This window comes from Tursiops truncatus, chromosome 15 (assembly GCF_011762595.2).
Source record: "Tursiops truncatus isolate mTurTru1 chromosome 15, mTurTru1.mat.Y, whole genome shotgun sequence".
In the NCBI taxonomy this organism is placed as follows: domain Eukaryota; kingdom Metazoa; phylum Chordata; class Mammalia; order Artiodactyla; family Delphinidae; genus Tursiops; species Tursiops truncatus.
In genome coordinates this window covers 68,829,700-68,852,441 of record NC_047048.1, presented here as the reverse complement: position 1 = coordinate 68,852,441, position 22,742 = coordinate 68,829,700, and the positions used below count along the sequence as shown (strand labels likewise).

General features: G+C 43.5%; 1 protein-coding gene across 2 annotated transcripts in view; it reads left to right on the top strand.

Moving 5' to 3' along the window:
* PTPRT (protein tyrosine phosphatase receptor type T) overlaps window positions 1–22,742 on the top strand; it is a 1,098,787-nt gene that overhangs the window by 869,280 nt on the left and 206,765 nt on the right. For both annotated transcript variants that reach the window (XM_033841064.2, XM_033841065.2), the window contains exon 13: window positions 11,181–11,217. In XM_033841064.2, the coding sequence (XP_033696955.1) occupies window positions 11,181–11,217 (37 nt within the window). The remainder of the gene's footprint in view (window positions 1–11,180; window positions 11,218–22,742) is intronic.

The following is a 22,742-nucleotide window of genomic DNA, read 5'->3' as shown; positions in this document are numbered from 1 at the left end:
GAAATAGGGGACATTCTACTCTTGTTCTTGGTGTTAGTGAGAATGCCTTTACTAGAGTCCCATTAAGTAAGATGATGGTGTTAGAACTCGGATATATATTTTTATCATATTATGAAAATATTAATCAATTGCTAGTTTCTTGGGTTTTTTTCTTTTAATCAGGAATGGGTATTAAATTTTGTCAAATGCTTTTTCTGCATGAATAGAGATAGTATGACTTTTCCTTTGATCCATTAATATGGTATACTATATGAATGGACTTCTTAACATCCAACCAACCTTGCATTTCTAGAATACATTCCACTTGATCATGGCATTTTATTTTTCTCAATGCAGTGTTGGCTTCTGTTCACCAACATGTTATGTAATAGTTTTACACATTCAAAAGTAAAATCGGGGGCTTCCCTGGTGGCGCAGTGGTTGAGAGTCCACCTGCCGATGCAGGGGACACGGGTTCGTGCCCCGGTCCAGGAAGATCCCACATGCCACAGAGCAGCTAGGCCCGTGAGCCATGGCCGCTGAGCCTGCGCGTCCGGAGCCTGTGCTCCACAACGGGAGAGGCCACAACAGTGAGAGGCCCGCGTACCGCAAAAAAAAAAAAAGTAAAATTGGTCTGTAATTTCTCCCCTTCTCCCCTCCTTTTCTTTTTTTGGTATTCTCTTCCCCAAGTTTAGGCATCAGTGTTTTGCTGGTTTCATTTAAAAATGAGAATGTTTTTCTTCATTTTCCATGCTGTAGAACAGTTTATGTCAGTACTATCTTGTCTTTAAAAGTCTGATTGAAATTCCCTATGGAAACATTTCAGCATGGTGTTTTTCTTATGGGGTAGTTCTTTAATATCTTCCTCTATTTATTCTGTGAAATTAGATCTGCTGGTTTTGTTTTTATTTGTCATAAAATCTATTTTATAAGCTATATTTTCCTAGGAAATAATCATTTCCATTTAGCTTTTCAAAATTATTTTCAGAGTAGTAGTAGTCTAATTTTAAGAAGTTTCTTCTTTTTCAATAGTTATTTCCCTGTTGTCATTTCTTCTTTTGTACATTGGTGCTTCCTCTCTTTTTTCTAGTAGTTTTCTCTTCTCTATTTCAATAATTTCTGCTTTTGCCTTTATTATTCCCTACTATGGTCCTATTTTTGCTCATTTTTTTGTTTCATTTCTAGATGTCTGTGCTGGAAATTTAGTTAATTTTTTTCATTCTTTCATTTTACCGATGTACTTTAGTCACTGCTTTACGTGATTTTTGTAGATTCCAATATGTAGATTTTCACTATTTTGCTTAAAAATATTTAAATTTTTGTTTACAACTTCCCTTTCACCTAGAAGTTGCCCAAAAGAAATTATTTTGTAAATTTCTAGGTGGAAGGACCTACTTGGTTTTTTTATATTCTTAAAAAATTCTCATCTTATTATATTGTAACCATAGAATGTTTCTTATAATATTTCTAATCTATTCAATATAGCAATGCTTTCTTAATTGCTAACATGTGGTAAGTTTTTCTGAATGCTTCATAAGAAGAAGGTTTTTCTCTATAATCAGGCTGTAGGGTTTGACACAGATCCACAAGATCTGCCTAATTATTTTAGCTCTTCTGTATCCTTGCCTATTTTTTTGCCACTCGATCTGTCTTATACTGACAGTAGTCTTCTATTATTCTTGTATCTCCTATAGTTTCTACTTCATAAAGGTGATCATTGTGGCTTTTGGTGCATAGATATTCATGCCTGTTATATTTCTTGTTAATTGTGGGTTTAGCATTAAAAAGTGTTCTTTGTTATATTTTATGCTTTTTAAATTGCATTTTACTCTGTCTGATATCAGGATCACTCATACGGCTTTCTTTCTTTTATTTTGCTCCCATTCCTTTATTGTTGCCTTTCAGAATTACTTTGTTTTAGGTTTGACCTTTATATATAGCAGATAGTTGGGTCTCACTTTATGAGACATTTTGAAATATTTTTCATGTGATTATGAGTTTAAACCCATTCACGTGTGTTGATGTGACTGATATGTTTGGTCTCAACTCTGTCATATGTTCTTTATATCATAATTTACTGTATTAGTTTTGTAATACTTACCAATATGTTTTCCTTACCCTTTTATTTTTAAATTTCTTTTGATATTTAGAAAGGTTTGTATTTTTGTTCTAGTAGTTATCTTTGTTCTTATACTTTTCAATACGTTTTATCCTCTCTTTTCTTATTTAACCTCTTCCTGGCAGCATGTTTTCCAGCATTTTTGAGGTGTAATTAACAAATACAAACTGTATATATTTAAGGTGTACCACGTGATGGGGTTTTTGGTTGATTTGTTTGTTTGGGGTTCTTTGTGAAGTACAGTTGATTTATAATATTATATTAGTTTCAGGTGTACAGCACAGTGATTGAGTATTTTTGAAGATTATACACCATTATAACTTATTACAAGATAATGGCTGTAATTCCCTCTACTGTACAATATATTCTTGTTGCTTATCTACTTTATACATAATAGTTTGTATCTGGTAATCCCATACCCCTAATTTGTACCTTCCCCCTTCCTTCCACTGTGAAATGGTCACCATAATGAAGCTAATTAACACATTCCTCACCTCTCACAGTTACCATTGTGTGTGGTAAGAACACTTAAGATCTACTCTTTTAGCAAATTTCAAGTTTGAAAAACAGTAATATACAAATCTCCAGAACTTACTCATCCTATGTAACTCTTGGATCAACATCTCCCCATTTCCTCTACACTTTAGCTGCTGCATCCACTACTCTCTGATTTTATAAGTTCGACTTTATCAGATTCCACATGTAAGTGAAATCATGCATTACTTGTCCTTCTGTGTCTGGCTTATTTCACTTACCCTAATGTCCTCCAGGTTCATCCATGTTGTTGCAAATGACAGGTTCTCCTTCTGTTTAGGATAATAGTCCATCTTCTATATCTACCACATTTTCTTCTCCCTGGTCCTAGCTGCCTCCAGACCATTCAGCCATGCTGATCCCCTCTGTTTTCTGGTTGGGACAAAAAAGAAATGGGCCTCTTGAGCAGCATCTTACATAGCTGGGGAGGTGGGTCACTCATGATGTTCTCCTTTCCCCCATGGGGTCTCTCTTGGCACTGAGCTGTGCCACTTTGGGGGACAGATGACACATGTAAAGTGAAACTGTTCTTTTTACCCTCCTCAGTGCTTCTGTTATCAGAGTTTTTGCTCCAGTGGGATGCTGGGACCTCTCTTCTGGACTTTCAAGTTCCCACAAAGGCACTCTCATCCATGGGTGTCAAAATTATGTTTCTGGGGGATGATGAGTGTGAAAATTTATTCTGCCATCTTGCAGACATCATTGCTTTGTCAGTTTTTGACGATATCCACTGACTTTCATCTGTTACCTGTACAACAATCAGAGTGAACTTAACTCTGCTCTCCTCTTTCCCTATTTCTTCTCTTTCTCATTTTTACTTGCATTATTTTTACAAGAAAATGAAACATTTATATATTCTGCTTTCAACCATGTCCCTACCTTGTTTTAGTTTTAGATTTACAATTAAATATATTAAACGCTTCCCATCAATCCTTTTGCCAGAATTTCTTCAGTCATCTCTTTGTTGAATGAAGTTTATCCTCTGGCATATTTCTCAAGAAAGACTCATGAGTACAGGAATCGCTGAGTGATTGAATGTTGCAAGTTATTTTTCTATAGCTTTGATAATTGAAAGATACCTGGCTAGCTGTAAAATCCTTGGTTCATAATTTCTTTCTTTGAGTTCTTGAAAATGCTGCTCCATATTTCTCAGCCTTGTATGTTGCTTTGGAGACACCTCATGGCAGCCTAATTCTCTTGCTCTTGTAAATTGTTTGATTCTTTTTGCCAGGAGTCCTTGAGACTTTTTTTTTTTTTAAAAGTTAAACAGCTTTGCTAGGATCTTGAAATTGATCCTTCAGGTCTTTGAGTCCTTTCAATATGTAGGCTCAGGTCATCTCTTAATACCAGACATTTTCCTCAGATTATTGTTATAAATCTTTGCTTATTTAATTACTTAATCTTTGCTTATTTAATTACTTAATCTTTGCTTATTTAATTACTTAATCTTCTCAGGGATTTCAAGTAGACATATTTTGGATCTTCTTTGTCTTCTCTTTAAGCCACTTTTTCACTGACTCTTGTTACATTTTTCTCTATCTCATTTTCATTCCCTTGGCTGTCTTTCTCTTTCTTCGATGCCCCTTATTAAAAATTTCCTTTGGGGACTTCCCTGGTGGCGCAGTAGTTAAGAATCCACCTGCCAATTCAGGGGACGCGGGTTCAAGCCCTGGTCCAGGAAGATCCCACATGCCATGGAGCAACAAAGCCCGTGTGCCACAACTGCTGAGCCTGCACTCTAGAGCCCGCGAGCCACAACTACTGAGCCTGTGTGCCACAACTACTGAAGCCCGCATGCCTAGATCCTGTGCTCCACAACAAAAGAAGCCACTGCAATGAGAAGCCCACACACCTCAATGAAGAGTAGCCCCTGCTCACCACAACTAGAGAAAGCCCACATGCAGCAACGAAGACCCAACAAAGCCAAAAAACATTTTTTTAATTAAAAAAAAATTTCCTTTGGACACCTTGTAATTTAATAATTTAATCTTCATTTCTGATCACGTTTGGTTTTGTTTTCTTTTTTGTTTGTTTGTTTTTCATTTTTGCCTCTGAGTTCAATCAACTCTTTTTTCCTAGTTCTTTTATGTTTCGGTTATTAATCTTTGCATTTCTAATTCAGAGTTGTTCGAGGAAATTTAATTCAGTTTGGAGTATTATTGTGTTACAGATTCTTTTCTGGTTTGTAGATTTTTTGGAGGGGGTTTATATTTCTATCAGTTGGGATGTTTTGATTTTTATTTTCTGTTCTCTTCGTATAGCAGCTTTATTTGGCTCCTTCCATTTATTCATTTTGTAGATTTGAGGTTCAGAAACACACTATTCTGATAAGGTAGTGAAGTATGTTTGTTTTAATGTATGACTGAATTTTTTATATCATGGGGGATGGGTGCTTATATGCTCTCTGACTTGTCACTGTTGCTCTTCTATTTTAATGTACAGAATCTTAAAATTCCCCCTTTTGCCTCTTTCCCTTTCATCATCCAATCTCCCAAGGACACTTCTCCCTTCTTTTTACCCTATTTTCCCCCATAAGTGATACCTATGGAAGATTACCACCTTGAATTATGTGTGCTTTCAGGTTTTCACATAGTCGTTTCTTTATTCTAGCAGGATTCTCTTTCAGAATTTTCATAAATAGGAACTTGGTCTTTCTGAAGATCGTTTTATAAAATCTTACAGCCTCTACTACCTTACCTTTTTCCTCTTTCATGTTGTTTTTCCGTACAGCCCTGGCTGTCCACAAAGCCTTGTGTTGAGATCCTTAGAAATAGTTCATTCAACTGCAGTGCTTGTTCTTCTACTAACAGGGACTATGAAGTTTTGAGGGTTCTATATATATATTTTAAATTTATTTATTTTATTTATTCTTTTTTTTTTTTTTGGTTTGCATTGGGTCTTCATTGCAGCATGCGGGCTTTCTCTAGTTGGGGTGAGCAGGGGCTACTCTTCGTTGTGGGGCACGGGCTTCTCACTGTGGTGGCTTCTCTTGTTGTGGAGCACAGGCTCTAGGCGTGCAGGCTTCAGTAGTTGTGGCACACTGGCTCAGTAGTTGTGGCTCGCAAGCTCTAGAGCACAGTCTCAGTAGTTGTGGTGCACGGGCTTTGTTGCTCCACGGCATGTGGGATCTTCCCAGACCCGGGCTGGAACCTGTGTCCCCTGCATTGGCAGGTGGCTTCTTAACCACTGCGCCACCAGGGAAGCCCCTCTATGTATTTTAATGATGTTGAGGTTGTGAGTTTTGTATAGCTTTATTTTTTTCTTGTTTTCCTGTGTTGTTTTTTTGAAGGATATGTGGGGAGATTTGATTTTAGATGGTTATCATTTTCTTCAACTACTAAGAGCCAGCAGGAATTGACTGTGGATTGGTTGTGGGAAATTATGGAACTAGAAGAATTCAAGGATTACTCCTAGGTTTTTTACTTAGTCAACCGAGTAGATAATGGTAACATTTCCTGAAATGAGGAAAACTGGTGTGTGTATAAGGCCTGGAGTACAAGTGAAGAGAGTAACAGAGTTATCTTCTGGAGGTTTGTAGATTTGTTATGAGTATATGGATATATGAGCCTGGATCTCTGGAATACCATGGTTAGAAATAGAAATTTGAGCATTACAAGGGTTCAGTACTTAAAGCCTTGTAACTAAATGTAATCTCTTAGTGAGAAAATTGGGATACAGATGAAAGAGGATATAAAATGAGACCACTCCAGTGTTTGGAGGTCAAGCAGATGATAAATGTCTAGCCAAATGAAATAAAATTTAAATTTAAAAAAGAGGATTAGGAACAGACAGTGAGGTAGGAGAAAAACCTAGAGAGTAGAGTGACCTAAAAGGCAAGAGGAGAAAAAGAGTCAAAGAGAAAGTGTCCATTGCAACTAATATTGATGAGAAATTAAGGAAGATGGGGTTGGAGCAGTGACCTTTAGAGTTGACCATCTGAAAGTCTTTGTTGACCTGATGAGAGCAATCTGATTGAGGTGAGTTCCAGAGAGCTGGTGAGGTAAGACAATCAAGTCTGCACCTAGAGAGAGAACACAAAATATTTTCAGAGCTTGAGTTTCATCGGGAGTTTTCTGAACGGGCTTGCAGGTTATTGGGAGTTTCGTCCCTTAGCGTCGGGCTCAGGGCCCTGGCTATTGCCTGAAGCAGAGCCTAGTGCCTTCCAGGAAGATCTGATAGGGTTGGTGACGAACATGTATCCCGTTAGAAGAGTACGCCACCAGGAGCCAGCTCTCCTGCGTCCTGCAGCTTTGCTTTGCCTTTTGTTGGTGACTGAAGATCTGCAGATTACAGCATGCCTGCTTATTAGGGAGTTACATCTCAGAGGGTCCTCTGGCCCTTTCATGCCTTAAAAGGCATTCCTCACTCATTTTTTTTCCAGAGGATGAGCCTGCCAGGTGACCTAGTTGTAATGGTTCTGGGCTGCTCAGTTTCCAGAGCCTCTCTGCTTCCCTTTTCCATCCCTGGCTTTCCGATGGCTCAGGGTCCTGTTTCAAGTCAAAATAGAATTCCTTCATACAAATTGCTTGGCCTGTTTTTCAGAATATGGCTGTGCTCCACACCACTGTGCCTGTCAGCAAGCCAAGCAGGGCATCTTACCTCAGTGGCAAAAACATATTTGCCAACAGGCACCTCAGCAAAGAAGGCCATTTACTTCAAGGTTACTTTGTGTGGCTTATTATCTGTGTAACCTTAGGAAATTTTATGTAATCTTGTTTCATTAGAGAAAAAAAAGGAGCACTGTGATATTCATCGCATAGCCTTGCTACAAGAATGAAAAATAAAATGTTCGAAGTAGGCACCTTAAGAAAAGAGAAACTTCCTCTTTTTTTTCTTCTTAGTGATGCTTTCAGGGACTGACATGCTAAGTGGATGAGCCACACCGAGGCCAAACAACAGCTTAGGGATCAGGGCAATGGAAGAGCAACACAGGAAATTGGGCTGCAAAGAGACTAGACTGAGGACCCAGTGGGTTACCATTAATACCAGAAGCATGGGGCAGGGTGAGGTGGTGGGAGGACTCTGGGATCAAGCAGAGATAATACACGCTTTGCAAAGGTTTGGGGCGGAACAGGATCTCTGTAGCCAGGCTCTCCCTCCTGGTCCAAGCCACTACCATCATCTCTAACACCACACTCTCCCCACCAACTAGTTTCTCTTGCACCGGAAGTCTATTCTCTATACCACAGCCTCTACATTTTGGAAAATGAAAGTCTGAACATTTTATTCTTCCTACTCATAACTATAAGCAACCTTAGAATACCCCGCCTACTCTACCAAAGTGGCCTTCTCCATCCCTTTCTCTGTCATTTGATTGGTGGGAAAATTGAGCCACAGAGAGGGGCAATGAGTTGCTCAGTATCGCACAGCACTGGCAGATCCTTGAGTAGAAGCAGGTCTCAACAGAAGCACAACAGTTAGGGCACTATATTCTATCCCAAAGTGATATATTCTTGTGTGCAGATTTGCAAGTCTAGAGTGGGAAATGGAATGTGAGTCAGGTTAAAATAATGGGGACATGAAATTGTATTGTACTGTGGAGATGGATCTGAAAATATACCAAATGCTTTTCCTTTTCCCAAAGGCTTACATAATCTTGGCACAAGGAAAGTACTCATTTCCTTTTTACGGAACCAGTTAGGAACTTTGAGTTAATGCCCACAGGCCAGACTTCCCAAATGATCAAATGCAGAATTTCAAGCATGTTCCTGACTTGCTTGCTAACAATTCAGTCACCCAGAAGGCCAAGAGAGTGACTCAGGACTTTGTTATTCTGTACTTGATTCTAACCAACAAAGACAAATTGGTTATGGAATTAAAGATGTCAGGAATTTGGGAGAAAGCAGATTATGTCAGTGTCGTGTTGGTGAGAGCCAAGGATAGTTAAACATAATCAGATGTGTGCTCTAGATGATAGAAAATAGTTTAATAGATTCGGGTGGAGGAGGTGGTACTGGGAAATGGCTCACGTTCAGGCATGCAACTGTGGAAGGGAAGATGATTCTAAGGAGAATTAGAAAGTTCTACGAACAACTCAATGAGGAAGAAGGGCAGTAGAATAAACCGCTGTGGCTACCCAATATTCCCTTTAATGTGACACATTTTAAAGTGAACTTTCCCTCACAAGACACATTAGCCTTCACCTTTGTGGAGAGAAAGTGACCCAGAAGGAGCGTGATGGGCATTAGTTCAAAGCACTCGAATTCTTATCGTATGAGGAATTGCTGAAGAAGAAGAAGGTTAATGAACCTGAGAACTGTCTTTCAATATCAAGACGTCTTTCCTACACAAGCAAAGGCAGACTTTCTGTCGTCTGCAGAACAGAATCAAGACCATTGGGGAGTCATACTTGGGTTTAATAGGAGCGACAATTCCTAGCATTTGGAGGTGTGCATGGATAAAATAGACTCTGCTGTAGACATTATCGTTGCTTCTCTCTTGGTGCCTGGACAACTCCACTTCCTACCTCACTAAGTCAGGCATGGCCCTGGGAGTGGCTCTAGCTGATGAAACCTGAGTCAAAGTAAAAGTGTTATTTCTGATAGTTGCCAGTGCTTAACTCTTCACCATGCTTTTCTCCTGCCTCAGTGAACACTGAAGCACTCCAAGCCTTGGTCTTGGAGTGACTACAATGATTAGAGTATCCCCTAACCACCACCATGACCTCGCCCTCAGACCCAGCCATACGCCTACACTGGACATGTAGCTTGAGTGGAAAATAAACCTTTGCTGTTCTTAGCCCCTGAATTTCATGGGTTTTATTACTTCTGCGTAATCCTGACTAGCTCAGTGTCTTCAGGATGCGGTGGTTCCTTACGTGTGAGCGTTAGCAAGATAGGCATTGGATTCCTGAGCCTCACACACTTGCATTCTTTGCTTTTTTTTTTTTTTTTACGTCTTTATGGGAGTGTAATTGCTTTACAATGGTGTGTTAGTTTCTGCTTTATAACAAAGTGAATCAGCTATACATACACATGTGGCCCCATGTCTCCTCCCCCTTGCGTCTCCCTCCCTCCCACCCTCCCTATCCCACCCCTCTAGGTGGTCACAAAGCACCGAGCTGATCTCCCTGTGCTATGCCGCTGCTTCCCACTAGCTATCTATTTTACGTTTCGTAGTGTATATATGTCCATGCCACTCTCTCACTTTGTCCCAGCTTACCCTTCCCCCTCCCCATATCCTCAAGTCCATTCTCTAGTAGGTCTGTATCTTTATTCCCGTCTTGCCCCTGGGTTCTTCATGACCTTTTTTTTTTTCTTAGATTCCATATATATGTGTTAGCATACGGTATTTGTTTTGCAGTTCTATTTACAATAGCCAGGACATGGAAGCAACCTAAGTGTCCATCAACAGATGAATGGATAAAGAATATGTGGCACATATATACAATGGAATATTACTCAGCCATAAAAAGAAAGGAAACTGAGTAATTTGTAGTGAGGTGGATGGACCTAGAGTCTGTCATACAGAGTGAAGTAAGTCAGAAAGAGAAAAGCATTCTTTGCTTTTTATTTTCCTTTGCTATACAATATTCAGACTCTTACTGGGGGTATAACTTAGTCAACTGGAATGTTCAACTGGTTCCACCACCTCCTAGGATATGGTCCCAATAACACAGGCTAAAATGATTCTCTTGCTAAGCACACTCTTCTTTATCTCAACTGCATGCCCAGCAACATCATAAATTTATGGAACCTGTTCACTTGGGGAGTAGCCAACAGCAACAAGATAGCTCACCAAGCAAAGATTCTATTGCCACGCAGACACACCCACACAACATTATCTATGAAAACTGTAAGATGTCTACCAGAGATCTCTCGGCCAAAGTAACTTTTTTTTTTTTTTGCGGTACGCGGGCCTCTCACTGTTGTGGCCTCTCCCCGTTGCGGAGCACAGGCTCCGGACGCGCAGGCCCAGCGGCCATGGCTCACGGGCCCAGCCTCTCCGAGGCATGTGGGATCTTCCCGGACCGGGGCACGAACCCGTGTCCCCTGCATCGGCAGGCAGACTCTCAACCACTGCGCCACCAGGGAAGCCCCAAAGTAACTTTTTGAACATGAATTTTGCAGTTTGTTTCTTATACGTTCATATTGACTGGGCTATTCCTAAGCGTCTGTCTCAGTGTTTGCATATAGGTGCGTTGTATACTTTTAACTGAGCTCCGCAAGGATGCCCTTGATACCATCTACTAACCCATGCAACAGAGTGAAGCACACACATGCCACAGTGTGTGGGTCACTTAGTGTTATGGTTAAAGTTGTTCTGTGCTGGGCAGTATTTATGCATTGGTTCTGTCTGGGGAAGAAGCTTATAAGGTGATGGGAGCCAGGAAGTGAAAGTAACGAAGTACGTACCTAGCATGAAAAGAAATGACATAGAATTAAAAGGTGATTCCAATGGTGGAAAAAATGGAAGGAACACATTTTAAATTATAATTTAAAATACATATGCATGCCTATATATGCAAATATGTATATGTATATTTTATATGGATTAAAACACCAAACCCACGACAAATTAACTGAAGTCTCACTTTTGTTTTTCACAGGAGACCAAAATCAACTGTGTTCGTCTGGCTACGAAAGGTATGTCGGCATGCCCTGTCTGTCTTCAGCCATTTAAGTACTTCTCCCTGTAGCCACACAGGGAAATTTTAGGCAACAATGGCTAAAAATAACAAGAAAGAATTGTTATTTTCATTGGAGTCATTTGCATCTAGCTATTAATATATACTTATGGTATATATTAATAACACAGTGCCTAAAGCACAGGAAGAGCTCAAAACATATTTGTTTAGTCAGTGGATGGCTGGATGGCTGGACGAACTGGTACATTAATCAGTGGAGTGGTAAATATAAATTTACTCAAATAGCCTTCTGCTATAGATTTTCATTGTATTTGGGTCTGTGTTTGGGTATTTTTTTTGCGTGTCAGTTAGACCTATCTTCTGGTTTTGTGCTTTATTCAACTGGCGCGTGACTTTCAAAAATGAGGTGATTAGTGTTAGTGCCTTCGGTAATGAGAAAACAAACACTGCATCGTTATGTAGTTGGCATTTTCAACACTAATCCCCAAAACTAAGGCAGCATTGTTCAGGCTCATCACTTTTTGTTTCCCTAATTGTAATTGAATTGCCTGACTCTTTCCGTTGGTACATGTTTCTGTTTATTACTCTTTAAAAACAAAATCAATGAATGGTTTGTATATCATTTAACCTATGACAAGGTTGAATGGTTAGAAATCAGGTTTATCTTTCTGTTATAGAATTGATCCTTTAAACAGCTATCCTCCCTGTATAAACACACCAAAATTAGGCAATTGCACTCTGTTCCCTGCATTTATGGACAGCATATACAGGTTCCTAGATTGCTTCCACAGCGATGATAAGTGTAAATATAAGTAAACATATAGTCATAGATATAAACTGTAGACAGAGACAATGACTCAAGTACGTATACACATATGTGAGGATATACACGCAGGCACACACATACAGAGGAAAATGCACACATGTCAGGGAGGGGAAGAGACAAGGGACGGGGCGGGGGGGAGAGAGAAGAATATTTTATGGTTATTTGGCAAAATATGCAGTGAGACCTATCACTTTTATAACTTTGAAGAAAATCACATCAATTTGTAGGCAGAAAAGGGAAGATGCAGGAGGAAGAAGACAGGAGCACTAAGGGCTCCCTGTGATAAGAACTCACTCTGGTTTCACATCCGTCATGAGAGGTCGACATGTCCCTAACGTGTTCTCTCTCGAGAACCCAGGCTACCAGACAGAAGGAGATAAAATACTCCTTGTGAGGCAAGGAGAATTGATGGCCTGCAAACAAAAGTGACACAAATTATGGGCCTTGGCAGACTTCTCCACTGAAGAAAACAGATAATCTAGAAAGAAGAACCTCCTCAGATGGCTCGCACTAAAGCTCTGGTCTCAAGCTGGACAGCTGGGTGTCTGCAGCATCCCCCAGGAGCGTGCAGGAAACACACAGAGAAACCTTCCCCGTGACGGTGCTCCACGGCTCCCACTAGCTCTTGACCCCTAGACGAGGGAGGAATTGATGCCAGTGATCTCCCCTGCAGGATGTGTGGGATTCTAAGGACACCCTCTGGGACGTAAGCCCCCCTAAAGGGGAGTTTGTTGGATCGTATATTCTGAACCGGGAATTCGGAACATATGATCGGACAGGCAAAGGTATACGTGGGGACTTCGAGAGAGAATATTTTAAAGTATATGTTGCTGGCAATGTCAGGACTTACTGTCCTGATAGACATAGAGCCCACCATGCCACACTTCTCCGAAGTTGCATTGCTGATCTGCAGAATTACAGTGGCCTTTAAAGAACTGGCACAGAAGAGCTCTCTACCTCTTCTTAGCATAAGGATTTCTCTTCTTGTCTGATGTTTAGGTTACAATCTTGCTTTAGTGGAGTGTGTTGTGTACACACGCCAGGTGTGGCGTGGGAAAGGATAGGAATGCATTAATGAGTATGAATGCCCAGCTGGCCATGCCCAGGCAGGGCTCAGAGGAGTCGGGAGTAAGTGGTGGATTCCAAGCTTCCACACCCTTGTTTTCCAGTGAGGGCCGTCACTCCAGCCAGGAGAAGCAGGCTCTAGCAGCACTTGGCAATGGGGCAGAGGGCTGGATAATGCAGAATGCCCGTCAGCCACAGGTCAGGGAAAGCTGTGTTTGGCATCCAGGGTCAACTAATTCACGCACTGCCCATGAGGACTTGATATCAAGGATCTAAGTCCAGGAATATTTGACCCATCCCTTTCCTGATGGTGTGAATCAAATTTCCCTTTTTATGGGTTTGCTGAAAATACTGTTTTTATTAAGAGAGAAAATACGATGGTGGGAATCCTGCAGGCGGTGGGGGTATGTGAAGTCCCAGCGGCAGATTCCATGGGCCATCTGTCTCCCTCCGGGCTCCTCTACCTCTCCGTCATCGTGGCACCTCCTGCACGGGTCTGCCGGCGGCCGGCCAGCCTCTGGAGTATGGTCACACGGGCAGGCTTGAGGCCAGTGCTGTGACGATGAAGCAACTTGCTGATGTCCTGTCCCTGACCCTGGTGACTCCAGACAGCATCTGTGGTCAGCTGTGTGGGTCCCGGGGAACTGGAGGGCTGCCACTCAGAATGGAACAGGCTGGAGCTGTTCAGGGTCGTTCTGACCTGACCGGATGCCCAGGGCATCTTCTATTAAATACAGTCCTTGGTTCTGGCATGCAGCTCTAGCCCTTGTCTGTCTGTAAGGTCGCTGTTAGTCACCCAAGCTCTAATTAAGTGCTGCCCAGTTTTGAGGTTTGCAAAGCAAGGGACCTGGGTTAGTTTTCGGCAACTGCAGAGTCCCACAGACTAAGTGGCTTAAACAGCAAAATGTATTGTCTTACATTTCTGGAGGCTAGAAGTCCAAGATCAAGGTGTCAGCAGGGTTGGCTCCTTTGAGGGCTGTGAGGGAGAGTCTGTTACCCTCCTTTCCTCCAGCTTCTGGTGCTTTTCTGGCCATCTTTGGCATTCCCTGGCTTGTAGAACTATCACCCCAATCTCTGCCTTCTTCACATCTTCCTCTGTGTGTGTCTGTCCAAATTCTCCCTTTTTATAAGGACACTGATCGTATTGGATTGGGGGCCCACCTTACTCCAGTATGACCTCATCCTAACTTAACTAATTACCTCTACAAGGACCCTATTAGCAAATAAGGTCACAGTCTAAGGTTAGGACATTAACATAAGAATTTGGGGGGAACACCGTTCAATCCATAACCGGCCCCATGCAGTCAGGGGCAGTGTCCAGTGGTTCCCATTGAAACCTCTGACTCTTTACCATTCACAGCGTGATCCCGATAGCTTTTAGGGATGTGCAAGGAGCCAGAACGGGCCCTGCCAGAGGGGGCCCCGGAGGTGGGCTGAGGTCCAGATGTGGTTCCTGTTCCTTTCGGAAGCTGAGCGAGGCTGCCTCATGCAGAGGAGCTGCGTGTTCTGTGGAAGGAGCCCAGGGCAGGGGGTACACACAGTGGGCCACCCGTACACACCAGATGCTGGGTCCGTGGTAGCAGGACCCTTCCCAGACCCCACATGATGGTGGAGCATCAGGTGCTGGGCAGGGCCAGGCCTGCTGGGACGGGCACCAGCACCACTGTTTGAGAGGAGTTCTGATGAGCAACTGCTCGGGCCTAACCACTAATTTCCCAGTCACATTGTGCCATGGCGGGAAGGTCCTGGCACACAGCTGACCCTCGAAAAATGCCTGCTGAAGTAGGAAATGCATTTGAAGTCAGCATTTCACTGCAGCAAGGCTCGGAGACTCTGGGGGTCTCACTCCATCTTCTCAAACCTCCGCAGCACCGTATTTAAAGTGATCCCCATCTACCCATTCACACAACGATTTTTGAACATACCTCCTGCCAGTGGTTTGCTGATAAACCTGCTCTTTGTAAAAGAAAAGCCCTTATTTGTTGTCTTTGTCCATTTGCAGGGTGTAAAGATACCCACAAATCCAATATCAAGTTACCAGTGGTTTAACAACTGGCTTACAAGAAAGTCCTGAATGTTTAGCGACATTTCTTCTGTAGCGAGCAGATGCAAGCCAGCTGCAGCACACCGAGACCTCGACCCACTAGTTTGTTATGAGGATCAAATGACATCATAAACATAAACGTGGTTTTATTTACTGCAAATTGTCCTGGAAATTTTAAAAAATCATGATCGATGACCATTATTTCTCCCGTGTGGTCAGCTCACTCACTGAGCACGTGTGAGCCAGGTACCTCGTAAGGAACTAGGGATTTTGTGACGAACCAGCAGGCATGCTTCTGGTCCTCAGGAAGCTCACAGTCTAGGGCAGAAACAGACGTTAAGTGAAGGATGGCAACAGACAGTGGTGGAGTTACGATTGTGATCAGTGCCTCTAAAGAGAAGTGAGAGGTACTGAGTAAGGTGTGATGGCAGCAGAGCTAAAGCCCTAGGCACTAATGAGTGTGTGTTCCTGGGACACCCCCTGGGGCTCCCTCCCCTGGGATGGGTGCAGCGTGAGAGACTTCGTGCCCCCTCGTCCCATCACCACCCCTTCTCAACGAACACTGGGAATTGAGTCGAAGGGTGGCATTTGAGAAGCCAGTGGACTCAGGACCTCACGCTGTGAGAGGAGCTACACCCTTGGCCCAGACTCCACGGGAAGAGCCAAGTCCCCTGTGTTTAGAGAGCATCTGGCCGGTGGATTCACACACCACCAGGGGGCAGTATTTATTTATAGAGCCGCGGCAGAACCTCCTGCTGAAGGCGCTGCTAAAGGACTGTGGGGTGGAAGTTTGGTATTAGCTAGTGGAAGGGTTAGTTCTGGGATTAGGACAGGCTCCTCTCAGAATGCTGGAAGGCAGTCTTTTTCATTGATATGGATTTTCATTGATATGTACCTTGTTCCCCAGCCAGGGCTTGGCTGTTAACGCTGACTGGAGTTTCAGAGGAATCAGAACATGAGTTCAGCTGTAGTGGGGAAGAGAAATTTGTCAGTGAGCAGATAAAGAAGAATGGTAGCATTTTAAGACAGATTCCCGAGAAGCAGAGCCCGAGGCAGGGATTTGGGTGCGTGGGATGTACTGAGGGAGAGCTCTTGGAAGAAACCTGTAAGTGCAAGAAACCTGTAAGTGCAAACCTGTAAAATTAAAAAAAGGCTGAGTAAGAATCTCTTCTCAGATAAAGTTAAGTCTAGGCAAGATCCCGGGGTAGAGTGTAAAGTTCTCCAAAGTTGTTCAGCTTTGAGGCAAGAAACCAGGACTCCTCCCCCATACCAATCAGCCCTTGGAATTTTCCCTTCCCTTCCCCTTCTCCTTCCCCTCAGGATATGTCTCAGGTAGCTCCAGAGGAAGTGGCACCTCTGAGCCTTGCACAAGTCTCTGGACAGAGTCACAGGGGTGAGTCCTTAGCCCCCCACACACGCAGGAGCTGGAGGATGTCACACCAATCTGTAAAGGAGATCTGGGTGTGGCACCAACAGCGTGGACCACTGGGCTCTTATTATATGGAGCATGTAACATCTTCAGATTGAGGATGGCAAAAAGCTAGTGGAATTGCCTCAAGTTCAAGATCTAAAAGAACATTTCAGAAGCCCTTTGCTTGGCAGACTTTAGCTCCAGGAGTCTGCTCAGAGCTATATAGAGAAAACTACAGCCAATGGGTAAATAGACATTAAGTTTTGGTTTGGAAACAGAGAACTCTGATTCAGACTTTGAAGGGAGGGCAGTGAGGGAGAAAAAAAAGATCCATTCAAAAGTTAGGTTTTGTTCTTGTAGTTAAAACAGCAACTGTGAGAAAGGGCAAGTAAGAGGGAGGTGGACTTAGACCCATTCAATACTGTTCACTCTCTATTTGGAAGACGGGGGACGGGCTCGTTGTAGGAACCAGGTTGAAGAGACGAGCAGAACATGCCTGGGAAAACGGAGCTTGTGAAAACTTGGGATGGGAGACCTAAACTTCCAAGGTGCTGAAATTTAAGTGAGAGACAACTCTTCCCAGGCGAGCGGATCATCCTGCCTGTGGAGGATGCCCAGGGTTGCAGTGGCTGAAAGAGGTACCCAGTATCTCAATTCATACCCTTCTGGCTGGGCCAGAGCAGGCCATGGGGGAAATGGAACTGAACACAGAGGCTCAGTTCTGGAACCAGATTGGTCCGTTCCCCTTCCAGAAGCTGTGTGCAGTTCCACCCAAGCCCTCCTGCCTACGCATCCTCCTACCTAATTCTTCCCCTCCTCCTTCCATGTACTCGTTCACTTCACTACTTTCTCCCGCCCACAGGCCCTGCCTCCACCAGACTTGGCTGCATGATCTGGCCCTTTCCTACCCTCCAGCTTCATCCAGGCTTCTATCCTCTTATTCACTGCACTCCAGCACACTGCTCTTTCAAGCTCCTTCCAGCCTCAGGACTGTTGCCGAAATATCGGCTTCCCTGTGCACCGATGCCAAACAGAAATACGGAGACAGAGATTTTGGAGGAAGAGGGAGATGGCTTTATTGTTCTGCCAGGCAGAAGGGAAGACACAGCAGGCTAGCGCCTCAAGAACTGTGTGTGTCCTCCCACCCCCAAACGGAGAAGATTTTATACGTGGGACTCGCAGTCCAGGGTATATGATAAGGATCAAAGTAGTGAAGGTCTTGCATTCTTCTTCCTGCATTATTTCAAAACAGTCACAGCTGGCATCAGGCAGCCAGGTAACTGAGTCAGTTTGTCTCTGGGTTATGGCTTGCAACCTTTTTTCTGAAATGCAAATGCTACAAAGGGTGATTTGCTACAAGGGAGCGGAGGATGTAATTCACATAGTGTTAAAGAGTAATAGGTTAGCTTTGTGATGTACAAATCTAGTTACAGACACTACAGATTAGTAACAGTTAAAAACTAGGAGTGATTAACTCTTTCAGGCCATGTTATGTTTCTTCTCTAGCCTGTTCACTGTTCCCTTTACTTTCCTTGTTCTCAGGAGAGGGAAAACTTTATTTCTGTTTTTGCTGCAGTAAGACCTTTCCTCATCCTGCCCGCTCTGCCTGAAATTATCTAGCTTAACAGATGTACATCTTTCAGATTGCAGCTTCAATCCCTCCTCCTCAGAAAGACCATCCTAACCTCCAGTCTAATGTGTATCCCCAACGTTTTCCACTCTCATTATACCCTGTACTTTTTTTCATAGCATTCATCATGACTTACAAATATATATATTTTTGTTGGCTTACATATTGATTTTCTGTCTCCCAGCGAGATTCTAAGTGAAGTAAGTGAAAGGATCGTGCCTATTTTGAGCCATGTTGTGTCAGATCCTAACGAACATTAGTGCTCAGTAATATATGTTGAATGAACAAATAGATAAATGAATGGACTGATCACTCAATTAATGTATGGATCAATGGCTAAATGGCTGGCTGGATGGATGGATGGATGAGGTCTTCCATGACCTCATTTTTTCAAATACAAGCTACTTGTCAAAATGTTCTCTTGAGGACTTCCCTTGTGGTGCAGTGGTTAAGAATCCGCCTGCCAATGCAGGGGACACGGGTTCGAGCCCTTGTCTGGGAAGATCCCACGTGCTACGGAGCAACTAAGCCCGTGCACCACAACTACTGAAGCCTGCACGCTCTAGGGCCCGTGTGTGGCAACTACTGAGCCCACGTGTTGCAACTACTGAAGCCCATGTGCCTGTACTCTGCAACAAGAGAAGCCACTGCAGTGAGAAGCCTGCGCACCGCAACAAAGACCCAACACGGCCAAAAGAAATAAATAAAATTAAAAAAAATTTTTTTTAATGTCCTCTTGGAAGGTAGGAATAAAAGTGGTAGAGGCAGGGATTAGCTACATGATCTACAATCCCCACTAACAAAAAGACCAGCCAGGCTCCGCTTAATTGCCTGTTGTGACAGGGACCTCACTACTCCCCCAGGGAGGTCATCCCACCATTGGACACTTCAGTTGAAGGAAACCTCAACATCAGGGGTCCAAATTGGCTCCCTATTAGTTCTGCCATTCAGTCTTTGGGGCCACATAAATCTGCCTTTTCTCCTTCCAGAAAATAAAATTTGCCTCCTCGGACTTGTTCCCCCCACCCCAGTTGGGGGCAATCAGGTCCTTGCTTGTCCACTGTCTTCCCATTGGAACCTCTCTGGCCGCCCGCAGGCAGCCTCACTCCCATCTTTGGTGCCAGCCGGCAAGGGAACACAGCTGGCTCTGCAGACTCCCGCTGGGTGTGCCCAAGTGGCAGTTGGAAAAATCAGCTTTGATTTGATTTGCAAACTGAGCCCAGTCATTGAGACAAAATAAATCCGGAAACCCATAAAGCCATTTGCAGAATTGCTTTGCAGAAGAAAGTCAGTTTTAATCTAGTAAACAGTCTCTAAGGATCCCATTAAAACAACCCCCTCAGAGTAGGTGCTGAAAGCTGAACTCCAGAATAATGAAGCATGAGATAAGGGGCCAGTGTCACCCATAGTCCCGTGCTGCCTGGTGGTATTGATGGACCAAAACCACTGTCTTGGGTAACAAGAGGGTGGGTAATAGTCTTTTGTAAATGTGGCTTCTTTTTTTTTTTTTTAATTTATTTATTTATTTGTATGTTTATTTTTGGCTGTGTCGGGTCTTCGTTTCTGCGCGAGGGCTTTCTCTAGTTGCGGCAAGCAGGGGCCACTCTTCATCGCAGTGCACGGGCCTCTCACTATCGTGGCCTCTCTTGTTGCGGAGCACAGGCTCCAGCTGCGCAGGCTCAGTAGTTGTGGCTCACGGGCCCAGCCGCTCCGCAGCGTGTGGGATCCTCCCAGACCAGGGCTCGAACCCATGTCCCCTGCATCGGCAGGCAGACTCCCAACCACTGCGCTGCCAGGGAAACCCTGTGGCTTCTTTTTATAGTGGCTAAGCCTGAGGTAGATTTCATCCAGCGTTTTCTCTCCTCTCTTCCTAATGGATTCTCACCCCTGCAGGGACAATAAATAACCATTCTCCAGTGAGATGCCCTCATTTCACAGATGCTAAGACTGGGGCCCAGAAGGGGAGTGGTGTGTCCCTATGTGTCCCTGGCTTTTTTAGTTACAAGAATAACCTGCCGCAGGTTATGTGAGAAGCCAAGCAAGATGTAGGAGTTGTCTGCTATCAGATAGGAAATGCCCGCTGCCTGCCCTCCCTGCTTCCATTGATCTACTTCTATATGGAAGGTTCTGTCTTGTATAAAGCTTCCTCGAGAGATTACCTGGAATAATGGGAAATCAGAGACACCTGGTTTCAAATCCCACATCCAAAATTTAGCTGTTTAACCTTGAACAAGTCACGACCTCTAGGAGTCCATCCCATCGCTTTTAGGCCTATGATCATTAGTTCTTTCCCCTGATAATTTGGGATAATGCACATAAAAGGTCAAGAACATCATAGATGATACAGCTTGCACGTCCTTTCTTCCTTCTTCTGGGTCTTGTCTTATATGAGACCTGGAGACCCAGGTCTACTAAGCACACATCTTCTCTCTGCTCTTCCCCAAGGAAGAAAGCCAAAGCCTGGACCGTAGTCGCTTCTCATGCAGTTGTACAAACCAGGCATTTATCAAATGGACTCAGGCTAGATTCAAAGTGCAGAAACTGAGAGGGAACAGGAATGACACTGGCCTTGGCTCTCAGCATTTATCCTCTTCATCTACAGGCCATTGTGTTTAGATGAGCTCCTACACAGCAATAATATATTTGCATTGCTTGAGTATAAGGTTTTGCTCATGCACTTGCTAACCTTTGACTGTGGCACTTTTCCCCTTCTCATCATCTGCCCAGCAATTTCAGGAGGGATCCAGAATCACAGGGTGCTCAAATCTAGCTATGGCAGCTGGAAGTAGGGGCTGTAATGAAGGATCACTTGTGAGAGGCTAGGCTATAGTGAGTGAGTCTGTTGGAAAACTCTTGGTTATTGTTCAGTCCTTAGAAGTCCTACCAGACTTTCAGAGGAGAAAGCCCAGGTGTGTGTTTTGACGTTAGGGCAGGGAAGTGGTACTCCTCTCTAGCCAAGCCCCATGAGATGAATTTTCCATGCTTGGGGTTCTCAGAATTACTTTAGTGTAACAAGGTCTCTTTGTCCCTTGGGCCTCTTTGCTCTCACCCAGCATCTTCTAGACCCTAAAATGCCAATGGAATAATGTGGATTTCCTTGAAGGTTATGTGATAAGATGGAATAAGAGGATTATATCATGAGTATACTGTAAAAGAACCTAAAGAAGACCTTTAAATATCCCAACCCTTTAACATTTTTCTTGCTACAACAGCTGGAACATCTGTCTAGTCTTCTCTGTCCTCGCCCTACTCCCTACTCTCTAGATTTGCTCTGGCCACCACCCTGTGACACACAGACGTGCACACCTTCTCCACACCCCACTCAGGAAGACAAAGCTGGTACAACAGAGTCCAGAAAACAAAAGCCAAGACCAATACTTGTCCTTCAAGCATATCCCTGGGGAGTCCTATTTCATCCCTCTAAACTAGAAATGAGGAGTATCTACTTAAAACCTGAGACACCCAAGTTGACTTTAGCTCAGATCTGATATCCCAAAGTCATTGCATCTTATGAAGGGAATAGTAGGCCTTTTAAAATCAGGAGTCAAGGAAAGGGAGAAAACGTGGGTAGGCGGGAGCCAAGGGATGGAAATACAAAGCATAAAGCTCCACTGGAGCTTTCTCTGATGGGGTCTCAATGTAGTGTCGGGAGTGTTAGCAACAATTAACCACCTACTGTGTGCAAGTCATAGGGCTGTGTGTTCACATGAGTCTCCAGTACAATGATAGCAGTAAAGCCTGGCATTTATTATGCACTAAATAAATAGTGGTCACCATTATTACCCTTACTTAAGAAATGAAGCAGTGTAAGCTCAGATGGGTTAAATAAAGAGCTTAAGGTCCCTCAGAACTGTCACTCAGATCTAACTCCAAAGCTCATGGCATTTCCATGGCGCCATTTTGAATCTTGTCAGTACCACAGACTGGGTGAGATTCTATGAGCCGCTGTCAGGGTCCTCTGTCTCCTATTTGTTAACCCCTTCCCATCCCTCTCTTCCAGTAACAGCTGATAATAGAACCTTTAGGGTGTGATGATGGGTCTTTGGCCTGTCTTCAGCAGTATCCAAGCTAAGTCCTGGGATCTGGAGCAGAAGGTGGGGTCCCTCAAGGAGCCCTCAGCTTTACTTCCACAATGTACCGAAGCTCATAAATGAAGAAATTAATTTGTCTTCAAGGTTTTCTGATCCAGGGCCATCTTTAGCCTATCAGCATCTCTTTGCATTCAACCTTCATTGCTTTAGAAGGGAAGAAAACCAGAGAGCAAGTCTGAGGCACTCAGTATTCAGACCTCCTTCTTTGCGTGGTCCCAATGTTTTTGTTAATGGCTGTCATAGATACATATGAGCAAGCTCTGGAAGCTGTGAAGAGAGAAGGATCATGAATCCTCCAGTAGAAAAGCCACATTGTAGGCAGACCGGATGCCAGAGGAGAAAGCAAGGGACTTCATCTTTTGTTCTGCTGGATTAGTCAGGATAAGCTAGGCTTTGCTGCAACAACAAATTAATACCTAAATCTCAGTAGTTCAGTGCCACAAAGGCTTCTTTGTT